General features: G+C 33.3%; 1 protein-coding gene across 4 annotated transcripts in view; it reads left to right on the top strand.

The window, feature by feature from the left end:
* The window catches only part of LOC135133531 (trissin receptor-like), a 263,813-nt gene that overhangs the window by 210,057 nt on the left and 26,052 nt on the right, over nucleotides 1–27,704 (top strand). For all 4 annotated transcript variants that reach the window (XM_064061976.1, XM_064061978.1, XM_064061975.1 and 1 more), the window contains exons 3-6: nucleotides 641–785; nucleotides 1,854–2,013; nucleotides 16,449–16,643; nucleotides 26,052–26,189. In XM_064061976.1, the coding sequence (XP_063918046.1) occupies nucleotides 641–785; nucleotides 1,854–2,013; nucleotides 16,449–16,643; nucleotides 26,052–26,189 (638 nt within the window). The remainder of the gene's footprint in view (nucleotides 1–640; nucleotides 786–1,853; nucleotides 2,014–16,448; nucleotides 16,644–26,051; nucleotides 26,190–27,704) is intronic.

The following is a 27,704-nucleotide window of genomic DNA, read 5'->3' as shown; positions in this document are numbered from 1 at the left end:
CATAATCGTATTCCAAAGATAAGAAATAGGTTATTTTTGGATCAACATTCATCAGACACGAAGGAGTAAAAATCGCGATCGCTAAAATTAATATAAAAGTGGATACAGTTTTTAACGTTTTAATAGAAAGTTGCGTCCAATCAGAATAAGAGCCACTGAAAGCGAAACTTGAAATATACACCGGAGTCACGAATTGTTCGTAAAACACTTTATATAGACGTTCAAGGATACCACAAAAATTACTTATTTATCATCTAATCCTTCTAGTCAATCCAATGTCAATTTCGCTATATCGGAAAAAATGTCGCAATCATTTCTCTTTCGCCGAAATAAACAAACCGAGCCTGTGTAAATGAAAACATCGAAGATGAAAGGAAACAAATAAAGAATAATGTTCCATTTTACTACCTACTCTAATCAAAAGATCTTTCGCAATTTGCCGTAATCATCCATTACTTCACCACCTGTTACACAATTTATAAATGTTCAAAGCGCATTCCTTAATGAAGCTAAAAATTTCCTCAGCTCGGCGATTTCACCAAACGCCCGGAATAAAAAACTTCAAACACGAAAGTTTATTTACTAATAAACGAAATAAGCCCATTCACCATTTCATTCACGTTGATTTGATTTTTTGCAGGGAATCTTCTGGTTATTTTGGTGGTAACGTTAAGTCGACGACTTCGATCCATCACCAACTTCTTCTTAGCCAATTTAGCTGTTGCCGACTTCTGCGTCGGCATATTTTGCGTCTACCAAAATCTGTTTATCTACCTCGTCGACAGGTAAGCGTGATCAATTACAAGCTTTATTCACACAGTGACTATATAAAACACAAGTTATTACGCGAACATCCGAATTTTAAACAGAGTTCTAATAAATATTTTTGTGATTTTATGCATAAATCGCGGTTAATGTGCGAAGAAAAAATAGTTCCAGGATATAGGAAAATCTGTGCTACACAATTCACCAGAACTATTTTTTTCAAGTCGCTCGTTAAATTTGCGGCAGTTGACATCGAGCTACGTCTGAGGCATTAAATACTGCCTTTATTTATACAGAAGTATAACATTTGTTGGGTTTCTTCAACATTGACAAATTCAGGCGCGTTATAGAAAGAAGCCGGACATTTTTTTTCTGTGGAAGTTTTTGTTCGTTTAAAGGGAGATACACATAAAGTGAAAACACACGTTAAAGGACAGACCCAGATAATAATTTCAGATGATTGCGATTTTATTAGAGCCACAAATCATTCAGGATTGTTGGAACAAGAACGGAAATGGTGTCCTTTTTCACAAAAACGGGACAAGATAGCTAGAGATAAATGGCGGTTTAGTTAACCCCTGTGCTAATATTTAGCTCTGACAATTGTTGCTTTATAAATCGCAATCTTTTCGTCAAAAATCATTACTTTATTATGTTAATTTCGCAAGACTTTTATGTCTTATTTTGTTTCTTTGTGTTATTTTCTTTTAAAAGCGTTACGTCACGACATTACAATGGCAACCACCGTCGCTGTGGATTTAATTTTCAAAGAACTTTGCTGAATTGGGTCTTTTCTTTGAAAAAGTAGCTAAATATAACCCTCAATTAAAGAAGCAAATACACGAGAAAAGCTACATGAACGGCTTTTACAATGAATGTTTGACGAATCATCTTTTATTGAAGTTCAGACGGGACGCAAAATTAATTTTTCCCAAGTTGCCATTTTCCGTTTCCTCAAAGTAATGTCGAGGTGAACGACCACAACAAACGTGCTATTAAATTTTTGATTTCGTTCCGAGTGTAAATTAAAATTAAACTACACGATGTCTAGCTTCACTGTGAACTTAACCTAACTCCTTTTATTCCAGCTGGATGCTCGGGGAATTCCTTTGCAAAATGTACATGTTCATCCAACAACTGAGCAACACGGCAAGCATCTTCATTCTTGTTATCATATGCATCGAGAGGTATTTCGCCATAATTTACCCCATAACTTGCAAACAAATCCTCACCCCCAAGAGGCTTAGGGTAAGACACAAATTCGCTTAAGTTACTTTAACTAGCATAGAACATTTAAACACCGACACAACATAGAAACACATTGAATCGTTTGTAAAATTAACGCAAAATTAGGCTCAAATTTAAAACAAACAGCCTTTAGTTAGTCTGAAACGGTTTTACAATTATTCGAACTTGTTCGCGCATAAATCAGAAGTTCCAATTAAGAAATCTGCCTCGTCTGGAATTAATTCAGTTTTTAATGAAGCTATTCTGTGCTGCATCGTAGGGCAATTTTTAAAACGGAATTTTAATCATTTCGTGTAGTTTAAGGAGCTTTAATGCACTTTGCGTAACAAGCTTTCTTTGACGAGCAGCAGATAAAGTAAATTTAAATTCTGGAATTAAATAAAAGGATGCTTAAGAGGTGCGACGTTTAAAGAAATAACACGTTTCACTGCAGTGTAATCACAACAAGAGAGTTTTAAATACTGAATTCATTTTGTACAAAGCTCGGTGTCGGTACAGTGGTTGTTGACATAATTTACTTTGGATCCTTTATTTGCACATGAGTTAATGTATGCAAAGCTACAGCACGGACGGTATTTGCTGTAAATATATCCAGTTACTATTTCAACAAGCTGAGGGCTGGAATTATTTATTGTTGGAATGTAGTGCGTTTATATTTTTTTTACTTTTACTTTTGATAAAATGATATTAATGGAAATGTGTTTATTATTACATCAAACTGTAACTTTTTTCATGTTCTAAGTCCCTGAAAACATTTCAATCACCCAAAAAAATGTGACAGAGAAAATAAATATCGTAAAAAAAAGCCTCACTGTTTTCTGTTTTTTCCTCTTTTTTGTGTGTTAAACCACAGAATTGCTTGAAAATCCTCATACTGATAAAGTAACGTATTTTCAAGACCCCTGTCATATTAAATATTTGTTAGTAGTACAATTTATTTAAACAATAATGTCTGTATTAAAATTAAAATATACCATAAATTAATTCAATATACGTCGAATGATTTTAACAGGAGCATTTCTGGAAAATTAGTGATACAGACCTTAGTAGAGTTATTAGCAAAAACTAACAATTATTGAAAAAAATGGGTTTGGTTTCTTTTTTTGACGTTGAAGTTTTTTATAAAAAAAAGTCAATTTTTGTCGAGACGCTTTTTTATGCATTTTTTTAACACTTCACCCCATTTTTAAGTTTGTTTTTTAAAAAGTTGTGGATTTCTAAAGATCTTGGCCCTGATTCCAGAGGATCCATATAGAAACTGCTAACTTTGAGATTTTTACAAAAAAATAAAAAAAGCACTTCAACGTCAAAATTGGCCTGTTTAAAAATAGTATATTATTAGCCAAGGTTGCAAGGCCAAACATTCTAGACTGAGCGCAAATTAGAACCCGAGACGCGCAGCGTCGAGGGCTCTTAAGCGCGAGGTCTAGAAGTGGCTTTGCAACCGTGGTTAATATACTATTTTTTTCACTAGTAGAAACCATAGACAACAATTTTTTGACGCAACATGATTTTGTTTTGAATTCTAATCAAACTTAATCTAAATCTTCAAGACAAAGAAAACCGTTTATACTTGTCGCTGAATTAATCATTTTATCTTCTACCGTCTACCAACAACCATGCGTATACTCAAGTAATGTTAGTAGCACACATTTGTTCTTTTTTTAAGAAATAATCACATCAAACATTGCGTACATAACCTCAATTTTTCTTTTTGAACCCGTGGTCGCAAAAGTTGAATTTGTTACCTCTACATGAGTCGACATTTGCATGCGTTATGGCTGCTAGTGAAAAAAAATTATAAAGCACCTTATAATATATTAAAAAAGGTGAAAGATACCACTTTACCTACTACTAATCTGTCCCGTTCTTTTTGGTATTATATACATATTTAACTTTATAAGATTGCATGTATGATTCATGAATCCGTGTCAAGTTTTCACCCTAGACATCAAGATTTTTTTGAAAAAAAATCAAAATTTTTTAGCATTTTTCAATTTAACTTTGAAATTGTAAAACCGAATGCTTTGGACACTTTTTTAAGATTGTCGTAAGCATGGTAAATCGTTAATGAAAATTTTTTTCGTTTATAGCCTTCTAAAAAATGTTGACGTCATTTTATAATTTTGTATAACAAATGTTTCTTAAATTGCATAGAACTACATGCTTCATGTACGTGTAATTTAGATTCCGTGTTGAGTTTTTTCCCTAGACATCGAGATTTTTGGGAAAAAATTCAAAATTGTATAATACACATTAACTTTAAAATTGCAAAAGCGAATGTACTCACAAATGATCTTTAAATTTTATAAAATAACATATTCCTACATGTGATTTATGAAACCGTTTTACCGTCAGCATCCAGATTTTTGAAAAAAAAAAATCGATATTGCATAACAAGATTTTACTTTGAAACTACAACAACCGAATGCTGTGAAATCGTGCATATTTTAAGATCAGTTGAAACATGGTAAATTGTTAGTAGAAATTTGTCTGTCATCTTACATTTTTGCCGAATTTCTTCAAATTTATGAGTACCAGTCCTCTGCGTTGAGGACACAAAATCAACCAAATTTCATTTTCTTTTATTCGCTGATGTTTGTGCATGTAGTCGTTGAATTCGGTCCAAGTATAAACATAAACAGTTGAAGTTAAGCATATACTGCGAAATTGAGAATGTCTACATTTTTTAACTGATTTTAACATTTTAAAAAAAGGGGAATTTATCGGATCATTTTTCAAGAGCGAGGGAAGTTCTATCCTTCCACAATTTTTACTTCCCGAACGTAAGCGAAGGAAGTATTATAATCAAATCCGTCGGCCGACTCCACTTTTACGTTTTCTCGATCTTTCATGACCCCTAAAGTACAAAGAAATAAGTCTCCCGATTCCGTCCGTCTGTCTGTCCATCTACCTGTCTGTCCGTCTGTCTGCCGTTCTGATTTTTATTAGAACATGTAAAACGCTATCCAAAATTTATCATCGCCACCAATAATGTGATCACGTCATTTTAAAATGGTACATAGAAAATGGGTTTTAAATTGTATAAAATAACATAGTCCTACACATGTACTCTGTGTTGAGTTTTTGCCCAAAACTCCAGATTTTTGGAAAAAACAAAATTATAAAACAACAATTTGCAATTTAAATTTGAATCTCGCAAACTGAATGCTTTGAAATCTTGCAGATGTTTTAAATTTATGGTAAGCATAATAAATTTTTAATCAAAATATATTTGCTTATCCCCTCCAAAAAATTGATGACGTCATCTGACGAAAAATAATGAATGCGTAAATTTATTTTATTGATTTAATCAGAAACTGCAAAACCGAATCCTTTGAAATCTTAGAGATGTTTTAAAGTTATCATTAGCATGGTAAATTTTTTATCAAAATGTATGTGCTCATCCCCCCTAAAAAATTGATGACGTCACCTCAAAATATTGCTGAATATATCCTATCAAATATGATGAATCTATACTTGTGATTAATTTTTAATATATAATTAATGTTTTGGAAATTTGTTTATACACGATGTCTGAGAAAAATTAATTACTGAGTTGAAAAAAAATAAATATCCAATCAGATTTAGGAATTTAACTCGTTACTATGGAAATATGCAATTTAACATCTTTTAAATTTAACAAGTTTTTACAAGTTTAGTAGGGGCAAAATCACTCTTATCTTAGCAAGAGCTAGCCCCGCCCACCCGCCCTGTATTTTCTGAGAGAGTATGGCGTTTGCCAAAATCAGTCTTATCTGAGCAAGTGCTAGCCCCGCCCACCCGCCCCTATTTTTACAGGGGATATGTCATTTGCCAAAATAAGACTTATCTTAGCAAGTACTAGCAAGTACTACTCTCTGAGAAAATAAAGGGCGGGTGGTTGTTTCTAGTACTTGCTAATATAAGTCTTATTTTGGCAAATAACATATCGTCTGAGAAAATAGAGGGCGGGTGGGCGGAGCTAGTACTAGGAAGATAAGACTGATTCTGGCAAATGACATACCCTCAAAGAAAGTAAAGGGTGGGTGGGCGGGGCTAGTATTTGCTAAGATAAGACTTCTTTCGGCAAATCACATATGCTCTGGGAAAGTAGGGGGCGGGTGGGCGGGCCTAGTATTTGTTAAGATAAAACTAATTTCTGTAAAGTAAAAACTCAACTCAAAAATGCTGGATATATTTCACTCTGTACTTTAGGTGCGTGGGAAGTTCTATGGAAGAAGCTTTCGACCAATTTTTTTTACAATCTTTGTTTTTCTTGGTAGCATCATTAAAATTCCAAAAACAATATCATTTTTTCAAAATGCCAATGTCCGGAAGAATGAATGCTATTGTGTCGATTATTATGTTAGAAACTGATAGATTTGAGGTTATATAATTGTTAACATTTCTAGTCCATGGTACATTAAGAATGTACGTACTATTTTACTATTAGTACAACTTTATTGTAATATTTTTATTGTGTGTTTTGCGTTGTTAATAATAAAACTACATAACCATTGTTAAAGACATATCAGCAACTAAAATTGCTACTGATCCCAGAAGGGAAGTGTTTAATAATAAAAGCCATACTTCCAGTAAATTCAAGTTTCCATGTCATGATTATCTGAAATATTTAAACCATAATCGCATAATTTTTTATTATTAAAATTTTGATGAACAATTTATCATGTTCCTGATTACCTTAACACATTTGTAAGATTCCAGAGCACTCGGTATTGTAATTTCAGATTTACATCGTAAAATGTGGCTATACAGTTTTGTTTTTTTTTTTTCAAAAATCTGAATATCAAAGGTAAAAACTGAAGACGAACTCATAAAACACAACTGGAGGAGTGTAAATATTGTTATACAATTTTAAGTTTTTTCTAAAAATCTGGATGTCTAGGCTAAGAACTTAGCACTGATTTTATAAACCACAAGTGTAGGTGTATGTTATTCTATAAAATTTTGGCAAAATTTTATAATGTCATTAATTTTTTCGGAGAGGATAAACGTATAAATTTTGATTAACCTTTTACCATACTTACGATAACATTTAAAAAGTTTTCAAAAATTCAAAGCATTCATTATTGTTAAACAAAATCACTCTAGTGTTTGGTTTAGAATAATAGTTCTCCTTTCGAATTCAAAATTTTCTGTAATCAAACCAGGAAATTTTTATACTTATCCATTTTATCATATCTAAGTGTTTATGGATTATGGAAACCCGCAGTGAGGAGGCGGAGCAATCTAATACCGTTCCCTGGTAGGTACCGACAAACCCTTTAAATGCGACAGTAACCAACTTTTGACAATTACTTCATAGATCTTTCTTTAGCAAATGGTTTATTAGTCAATGTTCTAATAAGTGCGTAGATACGAAGAAGAAAAATAAAATATAATTATTAGATTTATATTAACCCAAATTTAATTCTAATATTTAAAAGGGATGGCGAAAATGATTTATCTTTTTAAATTGTCGGCAGCCTGTCATAAATTATCATTGTTCAATATCAATTTATGATGGTTTTATGACCCATGTTCCCTAATATCTTTTACTCATCTATCTCAGCTGAGGTAGATTTTAGAAAGAATTGCTGGTTGCAGTTATATTAAAACTTTAAAATAAACATAAGTTTCAAAATTTAACAGGACCTGATAGGTAGGCAACCAATAATTCAGTTCGAATAATAGATTTATTACCTACTTATATTTTATTTATATCATCTTGTATTATGCCGTCACATATTTAGTCAAATTCCGAGAACAAGCTAAATAAAACCACTATCAATTTACAAATTTCGGCTTAAATAAATAATGAAGCTGCATATGTAAATAATCACTTTATTACATAAATTATCCACACCCCAGGAATAATAAAAATAGGTAAACTTTGTCACTGCAGGAGTATTCCAGATTCTCTTTATACACACGGTTGGTTGAGATCAAAAATTAAAATCGGTTAAGTTCAATTTACTGGAAAATATTCCACTTGAACACTTACAACAAACAGAGAAATGGGGATGAATTTAGAGTAGGACTAATTATAAAGGGAAGAATTTAAATGGCCACCGACTGAGACAAACGTACGTTTAATAGCACTAAATTTCTTGTAAAAAGGTTCATCAGTTTGGCGCAAATTTACTGAAATTGCGCCGAGGTACTTAGTGCTACTTCTGGCCCGATAAAGTTGAATAACCCTGAATTTTCGGATTTAATAATATCGTAATTTGGGTGTTAAATATTACAAGCAATATTTTACGTTAAATTTTGTCGTTCCATTTTCACAATTTTTTTTTCACTTAATTTTTAAACACCATTTTTGTATTTACAATATTTCTTGTTAAACTGAGTTTTATTTTTAATAACGAAAGAATTAAATATTGTTTGAATAAGCTTTTAAACAATATTATTATGAACAAATTTTGAGAGAAGTTCTGGGCTTCTTCGCTACGAACTTCTTATTGCATTCTTTATAGCCTAAGGGCATTTTTTTACATTTTGCAATTATTGTACTTTGCTTTTGTTAACTTTTTCCATCCAACTTTTTTATGCTATTATTTATGAAAGAGAATAATTTAATCGGGAACTTTTTAAACCCCCAAATCCGCAAAGCTGCTGCTAAAATTCAAACTTTGCTTCTTGTTTATTTCAACCTGCTCAAGCGCGCACTTCCACTTCCCCATCATTCTTCACCATTATCTTCCGTGTCTATGAGCCCACAAATCACAAGTTAACTTTTATCATCAGCGTATTTAGAACCTCTTATAAATTAACTAAGAGATCCAAAACCTCGTTCTAATTCTTTTTACGCGAAGATAAACAAAACTTTCCAGACAATCAAAGCCGGTTTATCTTTCAAACAAAAACGCTGACAACTCAGTCTAATAATACGAAGATCGTGTTTGCTAATTTCAGTTTATACCTCGTAGTATAGCGGACCTCTACAAACACTCACGTGTTTATTCAGATGTCAACATAAATTTCTTATCTTGATTACGCACAAATGAGATAATTTAAAACGGACGATAAAAATAATTTGCGCCCTTAAACACCGTTGATTTACCACAGCGAATATTTTATTCTGAGGGTGTTCCACGGTCGTGCTTAATGCCAATTTCATTTGTTCAGCAAGTGCTGAAGCAGCAACTGTACGCTTAGCATGTTCGAATCGATAATGGAGGCATTTGGGGAATGCTGCTTCCTGTTGTTATTCTTCAATTATTTATTTATTATAACAATCTTGTGACGATTCTCGTCTGAAAATTAATCATCAAATTCTTTAGAAATAGAAGGGATATAAATATTTACAAATAAGTCTGACGGAGGCGACGTAGCTAAAAAGTAAAAGTTTGATTAGTTGCTTGTCATTATCTAGTCTTGGTTAATCTGTGAAACAAAAAGTGTGTCGGGGGTAATAACCTCAGCTTTAGAACCCTTTTGGAAGTTATGAAGTCCTTTAAACATTCACCTTCTTGGAGCTTAAGAGATTGGCGGAGTCATAAAACATGGTGGATTCTAGACTAACAAGTTGATAATTAATTTAGGTTTGGTAACGGTGAGGTTTCGACAATACGCATAAGACAAAAAGCACTCGATTTGATTGCTGCTTAATTCTGAAAGTTTACGGTAGAGGCATGTTCTTCAAGTTAATACTTTAATGAAATTTTCTAGCTGAACTGGCAGTACAAGTTCAAGGTTTATTGTTGGACAAATATAATTAAGTAATTATATTTAAGTAAGCTAAAAATTAGTCCAGACAGCGTATAACTAATTAATATTTCTTACAACATTTGATAAAAAAAAATGTATGGCTTTTCTATCATTACGCATTCAAAACGGTAATCAATTGCACGCTCTGTAGATACGGTCTAGATCTCAGATATTTAATACCCGATAACACATTATTAACCTACATTACAAATCCATTTCAGACAAAACACGTAGGTGATACAATAGGACTCTACACCTACAAGTTGGTTGCACTTCCTATTGAAACCACTGAACTAAATTCATTTATAGTTAGCACGTACCTGCAAGTTCAATATTAAATGAGAATAATTATGACTCCTCCGCACAATCATTAAAACATGCCAAAATAAGGCAAAACGGCGTTTTCAATTTCATCCTTACGGTAAAGTACGACTAAAAAGTTATAATAATTTGCCTATTTTAGACAAAATTTAAGCGATAACCGTAATGCAAGATTTCGGGGCATTTGGTTTTGTAATTTCAAAGTTAAATGTGAAACGTTGTTATTCAACGCTGATTTTTTTTCAAAAATCTCAACGTCTAGACTAAAAAATCAACACGAATTCATAAACCATAAGTGCAGGAGTATCTTAACTTTAAATAAAATCTACTATTGTAAATTTTGTAGATGATACTGAAGACGATTTACATTTTTGGAAGAAAAATATGAAATTGGAATATATGTAAGTACATCAAAAATTTTATTCAAAATCTTCATGTTCCCAAAAATTATCAATACACGGTGAAGTCGAAGTGACCAACTTTATTTAATATAGTTAAATAAAAAGATTTATGAATTATAATTATCAGGCTTCGAAAATAAGAATATACTTATCTATGAAAAAATTCCTGAGGAACTAATTGTAAAGATACAAAGTATAAAAGTTCTTGTCAACACCACCTCTAGATTTTAAAATAAATGAAGAAATTTCATCTTTTTCTTTAAATTTAAGTTGTTTCCTTTTTTCGTCCTTCGTCCTTTTCGTTATTCGTCCTTCGTCTTTTTCGTCCTTCGTCCGTTTCGTCCTTCGTCCTTTTCGTCCTTCGTCCTTTTCATCCTTCGTCCTTTTCGTTCTTAGTCCTACGTCCTTTTCGCCCTTCGTCCTTTTCGTCCTTCGTCCCCTTCGTCCTTCATTCTTCGTCCTTTTCGTCCTTCGTCCTTTTCGTCCTTCGTCGTTCGTCCTTTTCGTCCTTCGTCTTTTTCGTCCTTCGTTCTTTTCGTCCTTCGTCCTTTTCGTCCTTCGTACTTTGCGTCCTTCGTCATTTTCATTCTTCGTCCTTTTTCGTCCTTCGTCCTTTTCATCCTTCGTCCTTCGTCCTTTTCGCCCTTCGTCCTTTTCGTCCTTCGTCCTTTTTCGTCCTTCGATCTTCGTCTCTTTAGTCCTTCGTTCCTTTCGTCCTTCGTCTTTTTCGTCCTTCGTCCTTTTTCCATCTTTCGTCCTTTTTTCGTCCTTCGTCCTTTTTTCATCTTTCGTCCTTTTTTCGTCATTCGTCCTTTTCGTCCTTCATCCTTCGTTCTTCGTCCTCTTCGTCTTTCATCCTTCCTCCATTTCCTCCTTCGTCCTTCGTCCTTTTCGTCCTTCGTCTGTCGTCCTTTTCGTCCTTCGTCTTTTTCATCCGTTGTCGTTTTTTATCTTTCGTCCTTTTTTCGTCATTCGTCCTTTTCGTCCCTCATCCTTCGTCCTCTTTCGTCCTTCGTCCTTTTTCGTCCTTCGTCTTTCGTCTCTTTCGTCCTTCGTCCTTTTTGTCCTTCGTCCTTTTCGTCCTTCGTGCTCTTCGTCCTTCAGCTTTTGTCCTTTTCGTCCTTCGTCCTTTTCGTTCTTCGTCCTTTTCGTCCTACGTCTTTTTCGTCCTTCGTTCTCTTCGTCCTTCCTACTTTGCGTCCTTAATCATTTTCGCTCTTCGTCCTTTTTCGTCCTTCATCCTTTTCATCCTTCGTCCTTCGTCCTTTTTCGTCCTTCGATCTTCGTCTCTTTAATCCTTCGTTCTTTTCGTCCTTCGTCCTTTTTTTATCTTTCGTCCTTTTTTCGTCATTCGTCCTTTTCGTCCTTCATCCTTCGTCCCTCGTCCTCTTCGTCCTTCATCCTTCGTCCTTTTCGTCCTTCGTCCTTCGTCCTTTTCGTCCTTCGTTCTTTTCGTCCTTTGTCCCTTTTCGTCCTTCGTTCTTTTCGTCCTTCGTCATTTTCGTTCTTCGTCCTTTATCGTTCTTCTTCCTTTTCGTCCATTTTCCTTTTCGTCCTTCGTTCTTTTTCGTCCTTCGTCCTCTTTTGTCCTTCGTCCTTTTTCGTCCTTCGTCCTTTTCGTCCTTTTCGTTTTTCATCCTTTTCGTCCTTCGTCCTTTTTTTGTCCTTCGTCCTTTTCGTCTTTCGTCCTTTTCGTCCTTCGCCCTTTTCGTTCTTCTTCTTTTTGGTCCTTCGTCCTTTTTTTGGTCCTTCGTCTTTTTTGTCCTTCGTCCTTTTCGTCCTTCGTACTTTGCATCCTTCGTCATTTTCGTCCTTCGTCCTTTTCATCCTTCGTCCTTCGTCCTTTTAGCCCTTCGTCCTTTTCGTCCTTTGTACTTTGCATCCTTCGTTCTTTTCGTCCTTCGCACTTTGCGTCCTTCGTCATTTTCGTTCTTCGTCCTTTTTCGTCCTTCGTCCTTTTCGTGCTTCATCCTTCGTCCTTTTCGCCCTTCGTCCTTTTCGTCCTTCGTCCTTTTTCGTTCTTTTCATCCTTCATCTTTTTCGTCCTTTGTCCTTTTTTCATCTTTCGTCCTTTTCGTCCTTCATCTTTTTCGTTCTTCGTCCTTTTCGTCCTTCGTCCTTTTCGTCCTCCGTCCTTTTCGTCCTTCGACCTTTTCGTCCTTCGTCCTTCGTCCTTTTCGTCCTTCGTCCTTTTCGTCCTTCATCCTTTTTCGTCCTTCGTCCTTCGTCTCTTTCGTCCTTCGTCCTTTTCGTCCTTCGTCTTTTTCGTCCTTCGTCCTTTTTTCATCTTTCGTCCTTTTTTCGTCATTCGTCCTTTTCGTCCTTCATTCTTTGTCCTTCGTCCTTCGTCCTTTGCGTCCTTCGTCCTTTTCGTCTTTCGTCATTTTCGTGCCTATTCATTGTTCCTCTTCAAGCGTTGACTTGAAAAAAAATCAAAAACTGTACCTTTCGGCGTACCGTCTCCATTGCAGCGTCGCCGCCTCCCCAGGATTCAAAACTGCCCCGTTTAGTCAGGTACCTTGATTTCGTTTTCATTTCTTTCTACGTCCCCGGCACAAGCTAAAGAAGCATTATAATCGAGTTTATCGAGCGACTAGCTATTTTCATGTTTTCTCGACATTTCGTGACCTCTAGAGTACGAAAATATAGGTTTCCCGTCTCCGTCTGTCTGCCTGTCTGTCTGCCGTCTACCCAGATTTTTATTAGACAGATAATCTTCAACTACTGGACCGATTGTTGTCAAATTTTATATTATAATTAAAAAATTCATGTAGATGGTAAAACACTAACCAAAATTTTTCTAATTGTCCCTCAACAACGTGATCGCAACCTCTCAACATTTTGTACAATAAGCATAACTTAAATTTCAAAAGAAAATGTAGATACTCCTGCAATTGTGCTTTATAAATCTGCCCTGTTTTTGTTTACTATTATAATTGTTATTGTTTAAATTTTTTTTAAAGTTGAAGCTCACAGCATTTCAATTTTTTTTTTATCAAATCAGGAATGATTCACTCCATTTTCTCGAAAATTGCAATAATGTCATACCCACCTATATTTAATAAAAATAATGTTCGAACCGTTTTTCCCCATTGCAGCTTAATTAATTAATCAAGTAATTCCTAGTCCTCTCCTCTGCTTTAAGGGGACAAAATCAATTAAATTTCATTTTCCTTTAACACAAATGGATGCGACCGCTGATGCTTGGTATCTGAACACGCTACTCAAGTTTTTAAACATAAACACTCTAAGTTAACCATGCTATTACTATTGAGAGGACATTTTTTCTCGAAAAAATCTGGATGTCTAGGATAACAAATAGAGACGGATTGATAATAATTGCATAAAAACATAAAGATTATATTTTGATTAAAAACGCACACACATATTATTCAATTAAATTCTGCTATAGTAGACTCCGTGGCACGATCAGCTTCAGAAATGAAATTTGCCAGACTTTCAGTTATATGTTACAGTGTGAAGATGAAGCGGGTAAAAGAATGATTTTTTCATCAAAAGTTAATCAAGAGGATGTCGGATACATTTCTGACGAAAAACGATGCCAAAATGATTCATTTAGAGAGAATTAATGATATCGTTAAATAAAAAGCCGAACTTCCTGCCGTCTCGATTAAGGCAGCGCGATGCTCCAGTGTGCCAACTATCACGGTATAATAACTGGAAAGAATATTTGCTAATGATGGTTCCATGGTATTTAAACAAACTGACTCAGCCAAATGTGGAGTAGGTTTTTTAAAAGAGTGTACATTTTTTTTTAATATAAACATGGAAAATTAAGTCACAAAAATTAAAAATAAGATACTGTTTCACCCAGTTTTATCTCTCGTTGGTTTGTATTTGTATTCATTAGTTTGTGCCCGTTGATACCAAATTAAGTCACGGTTGAGGGCAACCGAATGAGCTTTGCAGTGTTAGTAAGTAACTTTTGCCACAATATAATGTCGTGGTTTGGCGCATTTCCAAAGAACTGTGATTGGTCCTACGGGACAGATTTTCGTTTGTAGAGATAATAAATTACGTCGCTAGCCCTCTCGTAATTCAAAATCAACTTTAAATTATACCACAGTGGCTTTTTTCCATAAAGAGAGAAAAAAAAAAAAAAAATTAGATGTACATATTTTTATACCACAATTTCGACAAAACTTTCCTTGCAATAACCGAATCACTCTTATTAAGTAAAATTCACATTTGCTTAATTCTAACTCTCAAACGATTCCTATAATTCCTTAGTTTATGGAAAAATGACCTCTCAGCAATTATAACTTGAAGTGTTTATCTTTAGAAAACATCTAGAACGAGGTATGCAAATACGTATACGTATACAAACATTTACTTTGGACTCCGTTTTTTTGGAGACCGGTTTATAGTTTTTTTTTTCGGTCTGATAAAAGCGCCTCTGTCGTATAAATTTAATTAATTTTTAATTTCATTTTAGCTATTTCACCAACGAATATTTTTCACGCTTTAATAACTGTGTTTTAATGTGTCTCTAAAAGTGGGTACAGAAATAATACGTTGAATGTATTCAGCTAATTTTCGTTATGAATAGCTCCATAACCAACTGTGTATTTTAATTTTATATTTAACTGTTGCGTTCGCTAATTTAAATGTAAACGAGGCTTACGCCGCCACAAAATATTACTCGTGATAACACTTGAAAAAATAAATATATCCTCATTGCCTACTCTAAACCAGACTTTTTTAGTAAGTAAAAATAAAATCGAACACTTTTTATAACAAATTAACTGCTGGCAAAACAGAACAAACAACTGAATCATCCCCAACATCCAAAATGCTGCATGAATTTAATTCCTCATACTACCACCACTACTATGACAAACAAAATTTATTACACATAGGAAACTCCCAGAATTTACTACATATGTGTGAAACAAAATTTATTACAATAGGAAACCCAGAAAATTTACATACATAATATGTATAACATTAATCAAAAGAGACCAAATATTGTTTCATTATACAACAATTAACTTTTACGCATTTAACTCACCACGCCGACGAAATCATCAAAATTTTAACTTGTGTGCAAAAATAAATTGCAACATAATCCCCCAATTTGCATGAAAAATTGCACCGTTTTAATCAAACGCCCGGAAACTTGAGCCCTTACTACTACAAAAAAATTAGTAAGGAAGAATTTACGTCAACGATGACGCGTTTCTTACTACAACTTTGCATGTTTACTTATTCAGACGTTTCATATTTTCCGGGAAAATAACCCTCAGTGCTGAAGCAGATAACGGGAAACAACTCGGAAAACTCCTTCAGTATTCAAATAATTTTTTTATTCAAGCTCATGAATGTTTATTCCTGATGGAAGACCTATAACTCAACTTTAACACTTTCACAAAGTGAGATTTCCGTTTACATGAAACGAATACGGTCGCTGGGAAATGTATTCTTGCACGTCGTAAATCGCATGAAATGGGATATTAATGAATTACCTCACATGCCGTTAGCTGTTTTAACATCCATTATTTACATAAAGTCGATGTAAAGGGAGACATTTATTAATAAAACAGCCGTTGGCCTTCCAGGTTGATGTACGGATTAACAAATTAAGGCATGGAGTGAAAGCGCCAAATGCATTCGGCAGGAGGTTTTCGGACCAAATTACACCGAGAAAAGAGTTTCGTAGAATCTGAAAATTTTCCACGTTATACTTATAACAAAGATGTATAATCCACTGCACAACTTTTGACTCTAATCATTCAAGTAGTGAAATAGTTAATGAGCTCAAAATAGTTTCGTACTGAATTTATTAAACATCATTTTGTATATGCTTTGAAGAAATATTTATTGATCTAATTATACAAATAACTATTTTATGGTCGTACATTTTTATTTTTTCGTAAAAAACCGCCTACTAACAGTATAGTAGCTATTTAAAAAGTTCAGTTATGCTATAAGTTAATCTTTTATAAGCACACATGTTTTCTAATTATCGTTGTACTAAAACAGCTTTGTTTGTTACAGTTTATCATTCTGGGGGTTTGGATAACTTGCATCCTCTACAGCTCTCCGAAATTCTATTGGAGTGACGCCATTACTGTAAACGTTAATAACGTCAACGAAACAATGTGCATTCCCAACAGGAAGAAATACAATTCGGAACTTTTCGACGTCATTCACTTTGTGTTATTTTACAACATCCCTCTGATCATCATGTCGGTAAGTTGCACTCATGCAGTAGGAAGTCTTTTAAGTACCTAACCTAATACAGGATGTTTCATTGTGGTTTACTGAAAATTTGTACTGACAAAAAGCTACGTACGAACAAACGACTAGTCGTTGTTATTTTATGATTGCAGTAACCCAGAATTCATAACAAAGCTTTGATGTAAATACTTTTATTTTTAGATAAGTGTAACCATAGAAACATGGTCTATATATTTATATATAACAATAATCAAATTACAGTAGAGTAATGCTAAACGTAGTTGTAAGAAAAAATAGTTTTTCCTACTCAGCTATTGGTAAATGTTGTTGCTTTTTTTCAATAAAAAAAAAATGGTCGAGCGTTGTTTTTCCTTTCTAATAATATATATAAGTACTACCGAGAGAGTAATAAAAAATTGGTCTAAAGAGTTTAGACAGTACTTCCCTCGCTGTCGGAAACTTGACGACTGCATGCCTATTGTGTTTTTTTTTCTCATTACATTTTTGTAGTGGGAATTTAAAAAAAAAATTGCGATGACGTCATCAACATTTTTGCAAGGACACGTATATCAGTTGGGATAGATGTAGTGTAATACTAAGAATAAAATTATTATATTCTCAAATTTTCGGGAAAATGAATTGGGTCGTTTTGAATATTGATTTGTAATAATCAATAAAATAACGAAACAATTTACTCACGTATACGTATCAGAGGCAACTGAAAATCGTGTATGTATAAACATTCTTAATTTAAGATGACAGGCGTAACAGCATACGTGAGAGTCAAACAGAGAAACTGTAAACAAAACGACCATCGGTTTTATTGCTTCGACTTCCGCTTATTATATAAAACATTGGGTTTTATTTTAATTCTTGACGGTGAAATTCACAATTGGTTGATTATAAACATGTCTATTTCACATTCGCGGAACCAAGTGAACGCATAAAACAAATGCAGGTCTGTAATGTTAAAGTCGATGTAAATAAGTGTGCTACCCTTATGTTTCAACCGAGTTTTTCCTTTAACAAATTTTGTGTCTACCAAACTGGGTTGGTTGGGGTGTAATACTAATAATAAGTGTTGCCTTTAATTTAATCAATAAAATAAATTGACTTCATTAATTTTTTTGAACCACCTTTTAAGAAAATCTGAAAAATATGAATGGAATGATAAATCACAAGTACAAACTCATCATATTTTTTGCATTTTAGATAGGATTTATTCAGCAAAATTTAAGGGTGACGTCATCAATTTTTTTAGGAGGGATGAACAAATACATTTTGAACAAAAGTTTACCATGGTTATAATAACTTTAAAATATTCCCAAGATTTCAAAGCATTCGGTTTTGTAATTCCTGATTAAATCGATAAAATAAATTCACGCCTTCATTAATTTTTTTGAGTCACCCTGCATATGCAAATCCAAAAATATGAATGGAATGATAAATCACAAGTACAGACTCATCATATTTTGTACATTTTAGATACGATTTATTCGGCAAACTTTTGAGCTGACGTCATCAGTTTTTTGTAGAAGATTACCAAATATATTTTGACTAAAAATTTATTATGCTCTTTATAACCTTAAAACATCTGCAAGATTTCAAAGCATTCGGTTTTGTAGTTCCTGATTAAATCAATAAAATAAATTTACGCATTCATTAATTTTTTTGAGTCACCCTGTATATGCAAATCGAAAAAATTTGAATGGAATGATAAACCACAAGAAGAGACTCACCATATTTTGTACATTTTAGATAGGATTTATTCAGCAACATTTTGTGGTGACGTCATAAATTTTTTAGGGGGGACGACCAAATACGTTTTGATCAAAAATTTACCATGCTTATGATAATTTTAAAATATCTTCAAGATTTCGAAGCATTCGGTTTTGTTGTTCCTGAGTATATCAGTAAAATAAATTTACGCTTTCATTTATTTTCTTGAATCACCCTGTATATGTAAATCCAAAAAATATGAATGGAGTAATAGATCACAAGTACAGACTGATCATATTTTGTACATTTTAGATATGATTTATTCGGCAAATTTTCGAGCTGACGTCATCAAGTTTTTGGAGGGGGTAAGCAAATATATTTTGACTAAACATTTATTATGCTCTTTATAACCTTAAAACATCTGCAAGATATCAGAGCATTCCGTTTTGTAGTTCCTGATTAAATCAATAAAATATATTTACGCATTCATTAATTTTTTTGAGTCACTCTGTATATGCAAATCCAAAAAATATGAATGGAGTGATAAATGACAAGTACAGGCTCATCATATTTTGGACATTTTAGATATGATTTATTCGGCAAACTTTCGAGCTGACGTCATCAAGTTTTTGGAGGGGATAAGCAAATATATTTTGACTAAACATTTATTATGCTCTTTATGACCTTAAAACATCTGCAAGATTTCAGAGCATTCGGTTTTGTAGTTCCTGATTAAATCAATAAAATATATTTACGCATTCATTAATTTTTTTGAGTCACCCTGTATATGCAAATCCAAAAAATATGAATGGAGTGATAGATCACAAGTACAGACTCATCATATTTTGTACATTTTAGATATGATTTATTCCACAAACTTTTGAGCTGACGTCATCAAGTTTTTGGAGGGGATAAGCAAATATTTTTTGACTAAAGATTTATGATGCTCTTTATAGCCTTAAAACATCTGCAACATTTCAAAGCATTCTGGTTAGCAGATTAAAAATTAAATTTCAAAATGTTGTTTTATAATTTTGATTTTTTTTCCAAAAATCTGGACGTTTCGGGTGAAAAGTCGATTCAGAGTTGTAAACTACATGTGTAGGACTATGTTATTTTATACAATTGAAAACCCATTTACTATGCACAATTTTGAAGTGACGTCATCGCATTAGTGGTGGGGATGATTAGACAAATTTTGGTTAGCGTTTTACCATCTACATGATATTCTTAATATAAGTACGAAATTTCACAACAATCGGTCGAGTACTTTCGGAGATTATCTGTCTAATAAAAATCCGGGACAACAGACGGACAGACGGACAGACGGACGGACAGACAGACAGACGGACAGACAGACGGAAATGGGAGACCTATTTCTTCGTCTTCTAGGGGTCATGAAAGATCGAGAAAACGTAAAAGTAGAGAGTCGGCCGACGGACTCGATTACAATACTTCCTTTGCTTACGCTCGGGAAGTAAAAACACTATAAAAGTCAATTAATAGGTTGGTGTTACTGACAGATTACCAACTTCAATTTTAAGTTTGACGTTAGTTACAATATAATGGACAATCTGTCTTTAGCTCTTTGGGGATAGCATTTTCAAAGTTTGTTGTTATTTTATTCGAATGTTATTACTACAATAAGTTTGGATACAAGTGTTTCACTCTTACATTTGATATTTGACGTTTTGGAATTTTAGGTTAAGGGGAGTGCGCAATGATGCGCAAGAAGTACCAAATGATCTTAACAATCCGTGGCCTACTAGACATAAAATATTAGTAAAAGCTCTAGACTAAAATAAAATTTTAATAAAACAACAAAAAGGTGATCAAAGGTTGATACAAATGTTTAGACAATAGTAATGATGATGATGAAAATATTAGTACAACGTGAAAAAACTATTTTCTACATACTTATTTTAACACAATTTTCTCTAAAACAATAATGTCGGGTGTTTTTTTTTAATTTCTGATCTACTCCTCCAAGAATTTTTTGGTAAAAAACAGTTCAGATTATGTTAAAACGCGAGCTTGTCACAAAACACGTTGTATGTTCCAAGATACGACCTACGCAATTTGGTGACGAAAACTATATCAGAAATTAAAAAATCACCCGGTACTAGTTACAGTGTAAGATAAAAAAGAAAAGAAAGTTGCTCGTAAAGGGTTATGCTCTATGATTTTTTTGCGAAAATTTGGAAACCTAGACGAAACTGAGGTAAAATCTCAGAACGGATCCATACACCACAAATGTAGGACTACATTATTGTATATCATTTAAATCATTTTAATGTAGAAACTTTTGAGATGATGTCATCAAATTATTGGTGGAGATGATTAGCCAAATTCTGGTGAGCGTTTTACCATCTACATGATATTCCCAAAACATACACAAAATTTTACAACAATCCGTCCAGTAGTTTCGGAGATTATCTGCCTAATAAACGTCGGCACAGTCAACAAATAGAGGGAAACGGGCACCTATTGTTTCGTCCTCTAGGGGTTATAAAACGTCGAAAAAACATTAAAGTAGTCAGTCATCCGATAGGTCCCCTTACAATACTTCCTTAGCTTATGCTCAACGAAAATGTAATATTTTTTCGAGGCTATTTATAAAATAGTCACTACAAAAAGACGCTAAAAAGAAAAAGTAACTATTATATATAATAAATAATTTGTAGTTAGTAAACTAGAAAATAATCTAAGAAAGTATTATAACCAAGTTCTATGGGGCGACTGGCTATTTCATGATTTCTCGGACTTTTTTGACCCCTAGAATACGAACAGATAAAGCCCCAGTTTCTGTCTGCCTTTCTGTCGATTTTTATTAGACAAATAATTTTCGAAACTACTGGACCGATTGTTGTCAAATTTTGTATGTTAGGACTATCGTGTAAATGGTTAAACGCCAAATCAAAATTTGGATCCCCCCAAAAATTTGATGACATCCTCTCCTAAACTCGATTTTAATTTCATAAAATAAGATATCCTTGTACTTGTGATTGATGAATCCGTGTTGATTTTTTACCCTAGGCAACCAGATTTTCGCAAAAAAAAAACAAACATTTGTGTCGTCACATTTTATACCACTGTAAGACCATTGACGTATTGTAATCTCGACGGTCGGGCCGTAAAAATGTTGAATTATTAACCTGAAGGTCGCTAGTTCGATTAACTCATGGGCCACAATTTTGTTCCTCGAGCGTAACCTAAGGAAGTGTAGTAATCGAGTTTATCATGCCCCCTCCCCCCCCATATTACGAAAAAATTGGTCTCCCGTTTCCGTCTCTCTGTATGTCTGTCAGTGTCGCTTTTTGACTAAACGTCCCCACCAAAACCGATGACGTCATCTCCAATAGTAAATCGTATTTAAATTTTATAAAATACCATACCCCTACATTTGTGATTTATGAATCCGTGGTGAGATTTTACCATTGACATGCAGATTTTTGGAACAAAATCTAAAACATATCATATCAACATATTACATTAATTAATTTGAGTGTACAATACTGTTATTACTACTATTACATTGCATCTATTCAGATTTATATAAGTAGGTGTGCTTGCTAAAATGTTGATGACGTGATTACTCACTTGAAACATACTCATAGCATGCAAAGTGTTTAATTACACCGAATTTACAATCTTTTAATCTGGAAATAGCGGATCCCTGAACTTAGAATCACGGAATCTAGAATCCTGTGATCAAGAATCTTGAAATTTAGAATCTTGGGATCTATTATTCAATCTTGAAATCTAGAATCCTGGAACCTAAATTCTTGGAATCTAGAATCTTTTAATCTAGAAATATAGGATCCTCTGAACTTAGAATCTCGGAGTCTAGAATCATGTGATCTAAATTCTTGAAATTTAGAATCTTGAGATCCATAATTCAGTCCTGAAAGCTAGAATCTTGAAATCTAGAATCCTGGAATTTTGGATTTTACAATCTTTTAATCTGGAAATCTAAAATTTTTGAACTTAGAATCTTAGAATCTAGAACCTCGGAATCTAGAATCTTGTGGTCTAGAGTCTTGAAGTCTAGAATCTCGGAACCTAGAACTTCTGAAGCCAGAATCTTGGAATGTAGAATCTTGAAATCTAGAATGTTGGAATCTAGAATTTTGGAATCTATAATCTTGAAATCCAGAATCTTAGGATCTATTTTCAATCTTAGAATTTCAAAACTAAAACTTGGAGCTTAAAATATAGTATATATTAAAAATTTGGATCATGGAATTCATGAACTTTGGGTTTAAGATGTACTTTCTTTAATTCTGGATCTGATAATTCAAAACGGTAGAACCGTAGAAGTTCAACAATTTAGAATTTTCGAATTTAGAATCTTGGAATCTTGGAATTTAGAATCACGGAACTCTGAATCTTGGAATCTAGAATCTTGGAATCTAGAATTTTGGAATATAGAATCCTGGAATCTAAGTTCTTGGAATCTAGAATCTTTTAATCTGGAAATATAGGATCTCTGAACTTAGAATTTCGGAATCTAGAATCCTCTGATCCAGCATCTTGGAATTTAGAAGCTTGGGATCTAGAATCTTGGAATCTAGAAACTCGTAATCTAGAATCTTAGAATCTAGGATTCTAAAATCTAGAATCTTGTAATTAGAAGCTTAGAATTTCAAAACTAAAACGTAGAACTGAAAATATATAACACATAAAGAATTCTGGATCATAGAATTCAAAAATTTGACACTTTCTAGAATTTTGGCATCTAGAATCTTAGCTAACATCTCACTAACACCAATACTCATAGCATGTTTCTTTACCTGCACTTTAACACTCCACACATGTCTTTATTTTAATTTATAGGGGTTTTCATAAAAAAATAAAATTCAGACGAGAAAGTTCTGTAAATTTAGATCGTTTTATTATTGATCAAATCGAGAACAATTCACCCCATTTTCTCGAAAATTTGAAAATAAATAGGGTATTGTTGCGCCCGCCTATATTTAATATTAATGAAATAAGTATTATCACAATAAAAGCTACATATCCAAAATACAGTGGCGGCGTAGCTGTACCCCCCCCCCTAAATAATAAAACAACAAAACAACAAATACTAAAGGTGTTTACGGGTCTTTATTTGTGCAAAATATTCAATGACGTTATCAAAATTTACTTTCCTCTCTTTTTCAATGTGAGTCAAAGGGACGGAGCTTAACTGCAAAATCCTTATTTCTCTACGAGAAGTTAATAACATGTTTTCGAGTATCGTGCTGGTCAAAGAATACTGTGTATATTAAGAAAAAATAAAGCCGAAGATCTAAATTCTTAATTGATAGATCGATATTTGTCTACAAAAATTTGCCATTTTAAACGTGTTTTAAATGTCTAAAAATAAAAGAAATCATCACAATTGAGATGTGGTGGGTGGGCGGGGTTTATATTTTGCCTTTTTGTTTTAATATCTGTAGACTTCTTTTCACAAGAAACTTAAAACATGTTTAAAACGGAAAATTTGTATTAGGAAATATCGATTTTGCAATTAGGCTCCGCCCCATAATCGCAAAACCCATATTTCCTTGCATAAACCATTTTAACCATATTTTAAGTTTCTCGTTATGATAGCTAAGTATCTTAAAAAAAAGGCAAAATTAAGTAAGTATTGTAATGAAGTCCGTGATTTTCTCGACCTTTCATGACCCCTAGAGTACGAAGAAATGGGTCTCCTGTTTCCGTTTGTCTGTCTGTCTGTCTGTCTGTCCGTCTGTCTACAGTCCCGATTTTTTTTTTGTATGTTTTTGCAGAGTGATTTTTGTGTAAGTATTCTCTGGCTGTGCGAACAGCTTGCTACGTGCTTAATTGCCGCATTCTTACTTTAACAGTCCACACATATCTTTAGTTGAACTTAGAGAGACTGTCATAAAAACGAATTAAAATTTGCATTTTTTTATTTTTTCGAAGAAGAATATTTGTTCGAATGTACTTCAGAGGCTCGGGAAGTTCGATCTAAATAACTTTAAACCAATTTGTAAATTTTCATGGTAAATAGTATTTTTTCTTGAATATTGATACTTTTTTAAATTATTTTTTCTTGCTACTGATCTCGTCATAGTTCAGAATATATTTAAGGTTGATATCGTATTGATGTCTTTAATTTGTTTAAAAGAAACTTTCTGTTGTTACCTGCACACAACGTATTTCAAAATTTTCAGCAAGCGAGTTTCAGTTCATAATCGACTTTAAAACCTTTAATTACAAAAAAAAAACTCACGTGTTGAAAATTTCAATGCAGATTTTGTAGAAGTAACAGAATGTTTTTTTTTTAAGAGAGTTATATTATAATGAGAAAACCAAGACAAAATTTTGAATAATGTCTAAAATATGATGTGATAATATAACAGAAAAATGTAATTTAATGAAATTAAGAAAAAACGAAAAAAAAATGCAGCTTACAACGAAATTTTATTAAATATATTGTCACGACCGGGTCGGGGGAGAGATTGGTAGAGCTAAGGATAATTACCCGATCCGACGTTAAGAATAAAAATCCCAAATACATTAAATAAACTAAATATATTTCAACTTACATTACAAATTCCATCCTTAGGGGGTACGGTGCGTCACTTCACTTCTCTCACTTTTTTCCTTCCCCCTGTCCCTAGTTAGTACCGACTGCCCCCTTTCGTCAGTCCGCACTGCCCCCCACCTAAGCTTCCGTAATGCCAGCAAAAAGAGGTTTTTGCTGACATCCCACAAGCATGGCATGAGGCAATCTTTACATAACTAGGGCAACTAGCAGTTCCGTGACAATATACAAATCGAATATAATATAAATAAACAGAAACAGAATGACAAAGACTAGAAATTGTGCAGACTCATACATTTCTAAATCCAGATAAGACCAGTTGATACAAAAATCCTTCACGTTTTACCCACGATGAAGTTTAAAGCTGTGCTCATTTTGAAAGCCTTCATCTTTACAACAGGATAAGTGGTAGTGAAAAAAACTGTCGTCAAATTTTAATTTTTATTTAGACTTTATACGAGTATTTGAGTAATTTTAGTAATACATTTTCATTTTTAGAAAAAAAAAACTCTGTAAAAACAAGAACCACGTTTTTCCGCAAAGTAATTCATTAGAACTCATCTTTCATGGATCTGCTCAACAAAACATCGTACACTGACCCGACGAGACTACTTATCATTTATTTTAGTCTCAAGGGAAATGGCTAAGCTGAGAACTCGACCAAAAACCAAAGATTTTAACAGAGAAAAGTTTATTATTAAAACTAATACGTTTTTATTTTTTCCTATGTGTAGATTTTTGTTTTCTTGATTTGTTAAATTACAGTATATACTTAAAAATAAAAAAATTAAGTTGTTGAAATGTCTAAGAAGTGTCACATAAATGCAAGTAATACAGTTAGTAATATTCTTCTTCTGTTTTCGGTAGCTTTAATATTCCACGCCTCCAGAACAACAAACAAGAGCTAACTTTAACATTCCATTCATACTCACATTTCCTTCTAAGTAGAGACTTGCACTGGAAGTCACGTTCCCACGAAACAACATTTGTGCAAGAACCAATTCCTGTCTTTTTTGTTAATGTCAGTGTTTAGTAAAACAACAATGAAACGTCCTTTCAGTTTTTGTCCAAATACATTGGAACGACATAAACCTAATTTAACGTTTTATCCTTCTTTTAACATTTTCTTGAATTCTATATTTCAGCTGCTGTACTCAAGAATCGCCATATGCCTCTGGAACAGTTCACAGCAACTAAAGAAGCAGCTTAACGCCTCCACCAACGCCAATCAGTATCAAGGATTGTGTCAAAGACAGTCGAGTCGATATCGTGTCGACAAAAAGGTAAAAATAACACTTTATTTTTACGCCTGTTCTTGAAGTGTTGTTGCTAAATCAACGCTCTAGGTTCAAATTTAATTTTAAAGGTAAACAGAGTGGAAACAATTGATTTCGTAAATCCAGTTCTGTCAAATGAATAAAATACAAACATAACTGTAATGACCACTGTAGTGGAGTTGCAGAATCGTAGTTTATTTTTATGGTGGCTAATTAAAAGGGACCAATGCTATTAAAAAGTTGCTCTTCTTGGAAATTTTATCCATTAGTACCACTTTACGAGGGCAAATAAACTGGGGGTTTGGAAGCTTTTACGATAAAAGATATAAATCTAAAGCAATTATTCTTTTTACTCAGTATGCTTTCTCGTTAAGCTGTTCGGTAAAAAGACACCAAAATCGAATAATTCTTGTGTGGAGCTGCACACCAAATGTAAGTAGAGTATCTTACAAGATTTAATGGCTTTCGCCAGACTACTTAAATCCTTATTAAGTTGTAATCACGAAAAGTGCCCCCACGACTTATAGTTTCTGTATTGTGGCCATTTTTTATCAAACTAATTTCTGAATTGAAAAATATTTGAGAACTGTCATAGAAGACATATGTTACGAGTTTCGGTGATGGCTCTTGTTTGTTATTACTTTTTAATGACTGTTTGAAGTTCGTAACTGAGACAGGATCGCTTTAACCGATAGTCCTTCAAAAAGTTTTTGATGTGAAACTATGGCAACAAAAGAAGCGGAAAAAGTGAGATATTGGAAAAATATTTTCTTTTAATTACGCGCAACAAAACATTTTTTTAAACACAAATTATTTAATTTATAAAATATCTAAATTGTTTGTCATTCAGGTACTTATTCAGTAATTGACGACGTAAACAAAGTATGACAGGTCAAAACAGGTAGTAATATCAGGTGTCTAGTCCCAGCCTGATCCCCCACTTCATTAAGACTAATCGATCATTCAAACAGGATAGATAAACTCTGAAAGGACGAAGGATAATAATCCACCGGAAAGTTCATGTCACTGTTTCCAACTTGGAATTAATCAGTTATTAATAGATAAGACAGACACTCGGTGGAAAGTGATTTCCCGTCAAGAGTGGCTTTTGACACAAAACGATACCAAGTCATTTTCAGAAACAATGAAGTTCATATTTTCACATTAGAGTTTTTCTTCAGATTAACAAACTGAACAAAAACAGCCATTTCACCGTGATGGGAAACATGTTGGTCAAGATTGTTGTTTTAATGAACAAACTTCACAAACTCGAATTGTTTCTTTTCACTTTGAGCTAAAGCAAAACTTTTTTATGTTCCATCTGTTAGTACAAATTTAGTGACTCATCTCACGGTAATTAAAGTAAGTAGTGGAGCGTTAAATTTCTCAAAATTGTTATTAATTTTCTCGATGAAAGCGAAGTGCGAACTAAAAAATCCAAGTGTCTCAAGATTTAATTAAAATAATTTCTTAGACAACAATTTATTGATCCATATTACTATTACCGCTTTCAGCATATTA

Source organism: Zophobas morio, unplaced genomic scaffold (assembly GCF_036711695.1).
Source record: "Zophobas morio isolate AGI-343-1 ecotype UQ-CSIRO unplaced genomic scaffold, CSIRO_AGI_Zmor_V1 ptg000022l, whole genome shotgun sequence".
Classification (NCBI taxonomy): domain Eukaryota; kingdom Metazoa; phylum Arthropoda; class Insecta; order Coleoptera; family Tenebrionidae; genus Zophobas; species Zophobas morio.
Note: the sequence above shows the minus strand (reverse complement) of the source record. Positions and strands in the feature narration are given on the sequence as shown.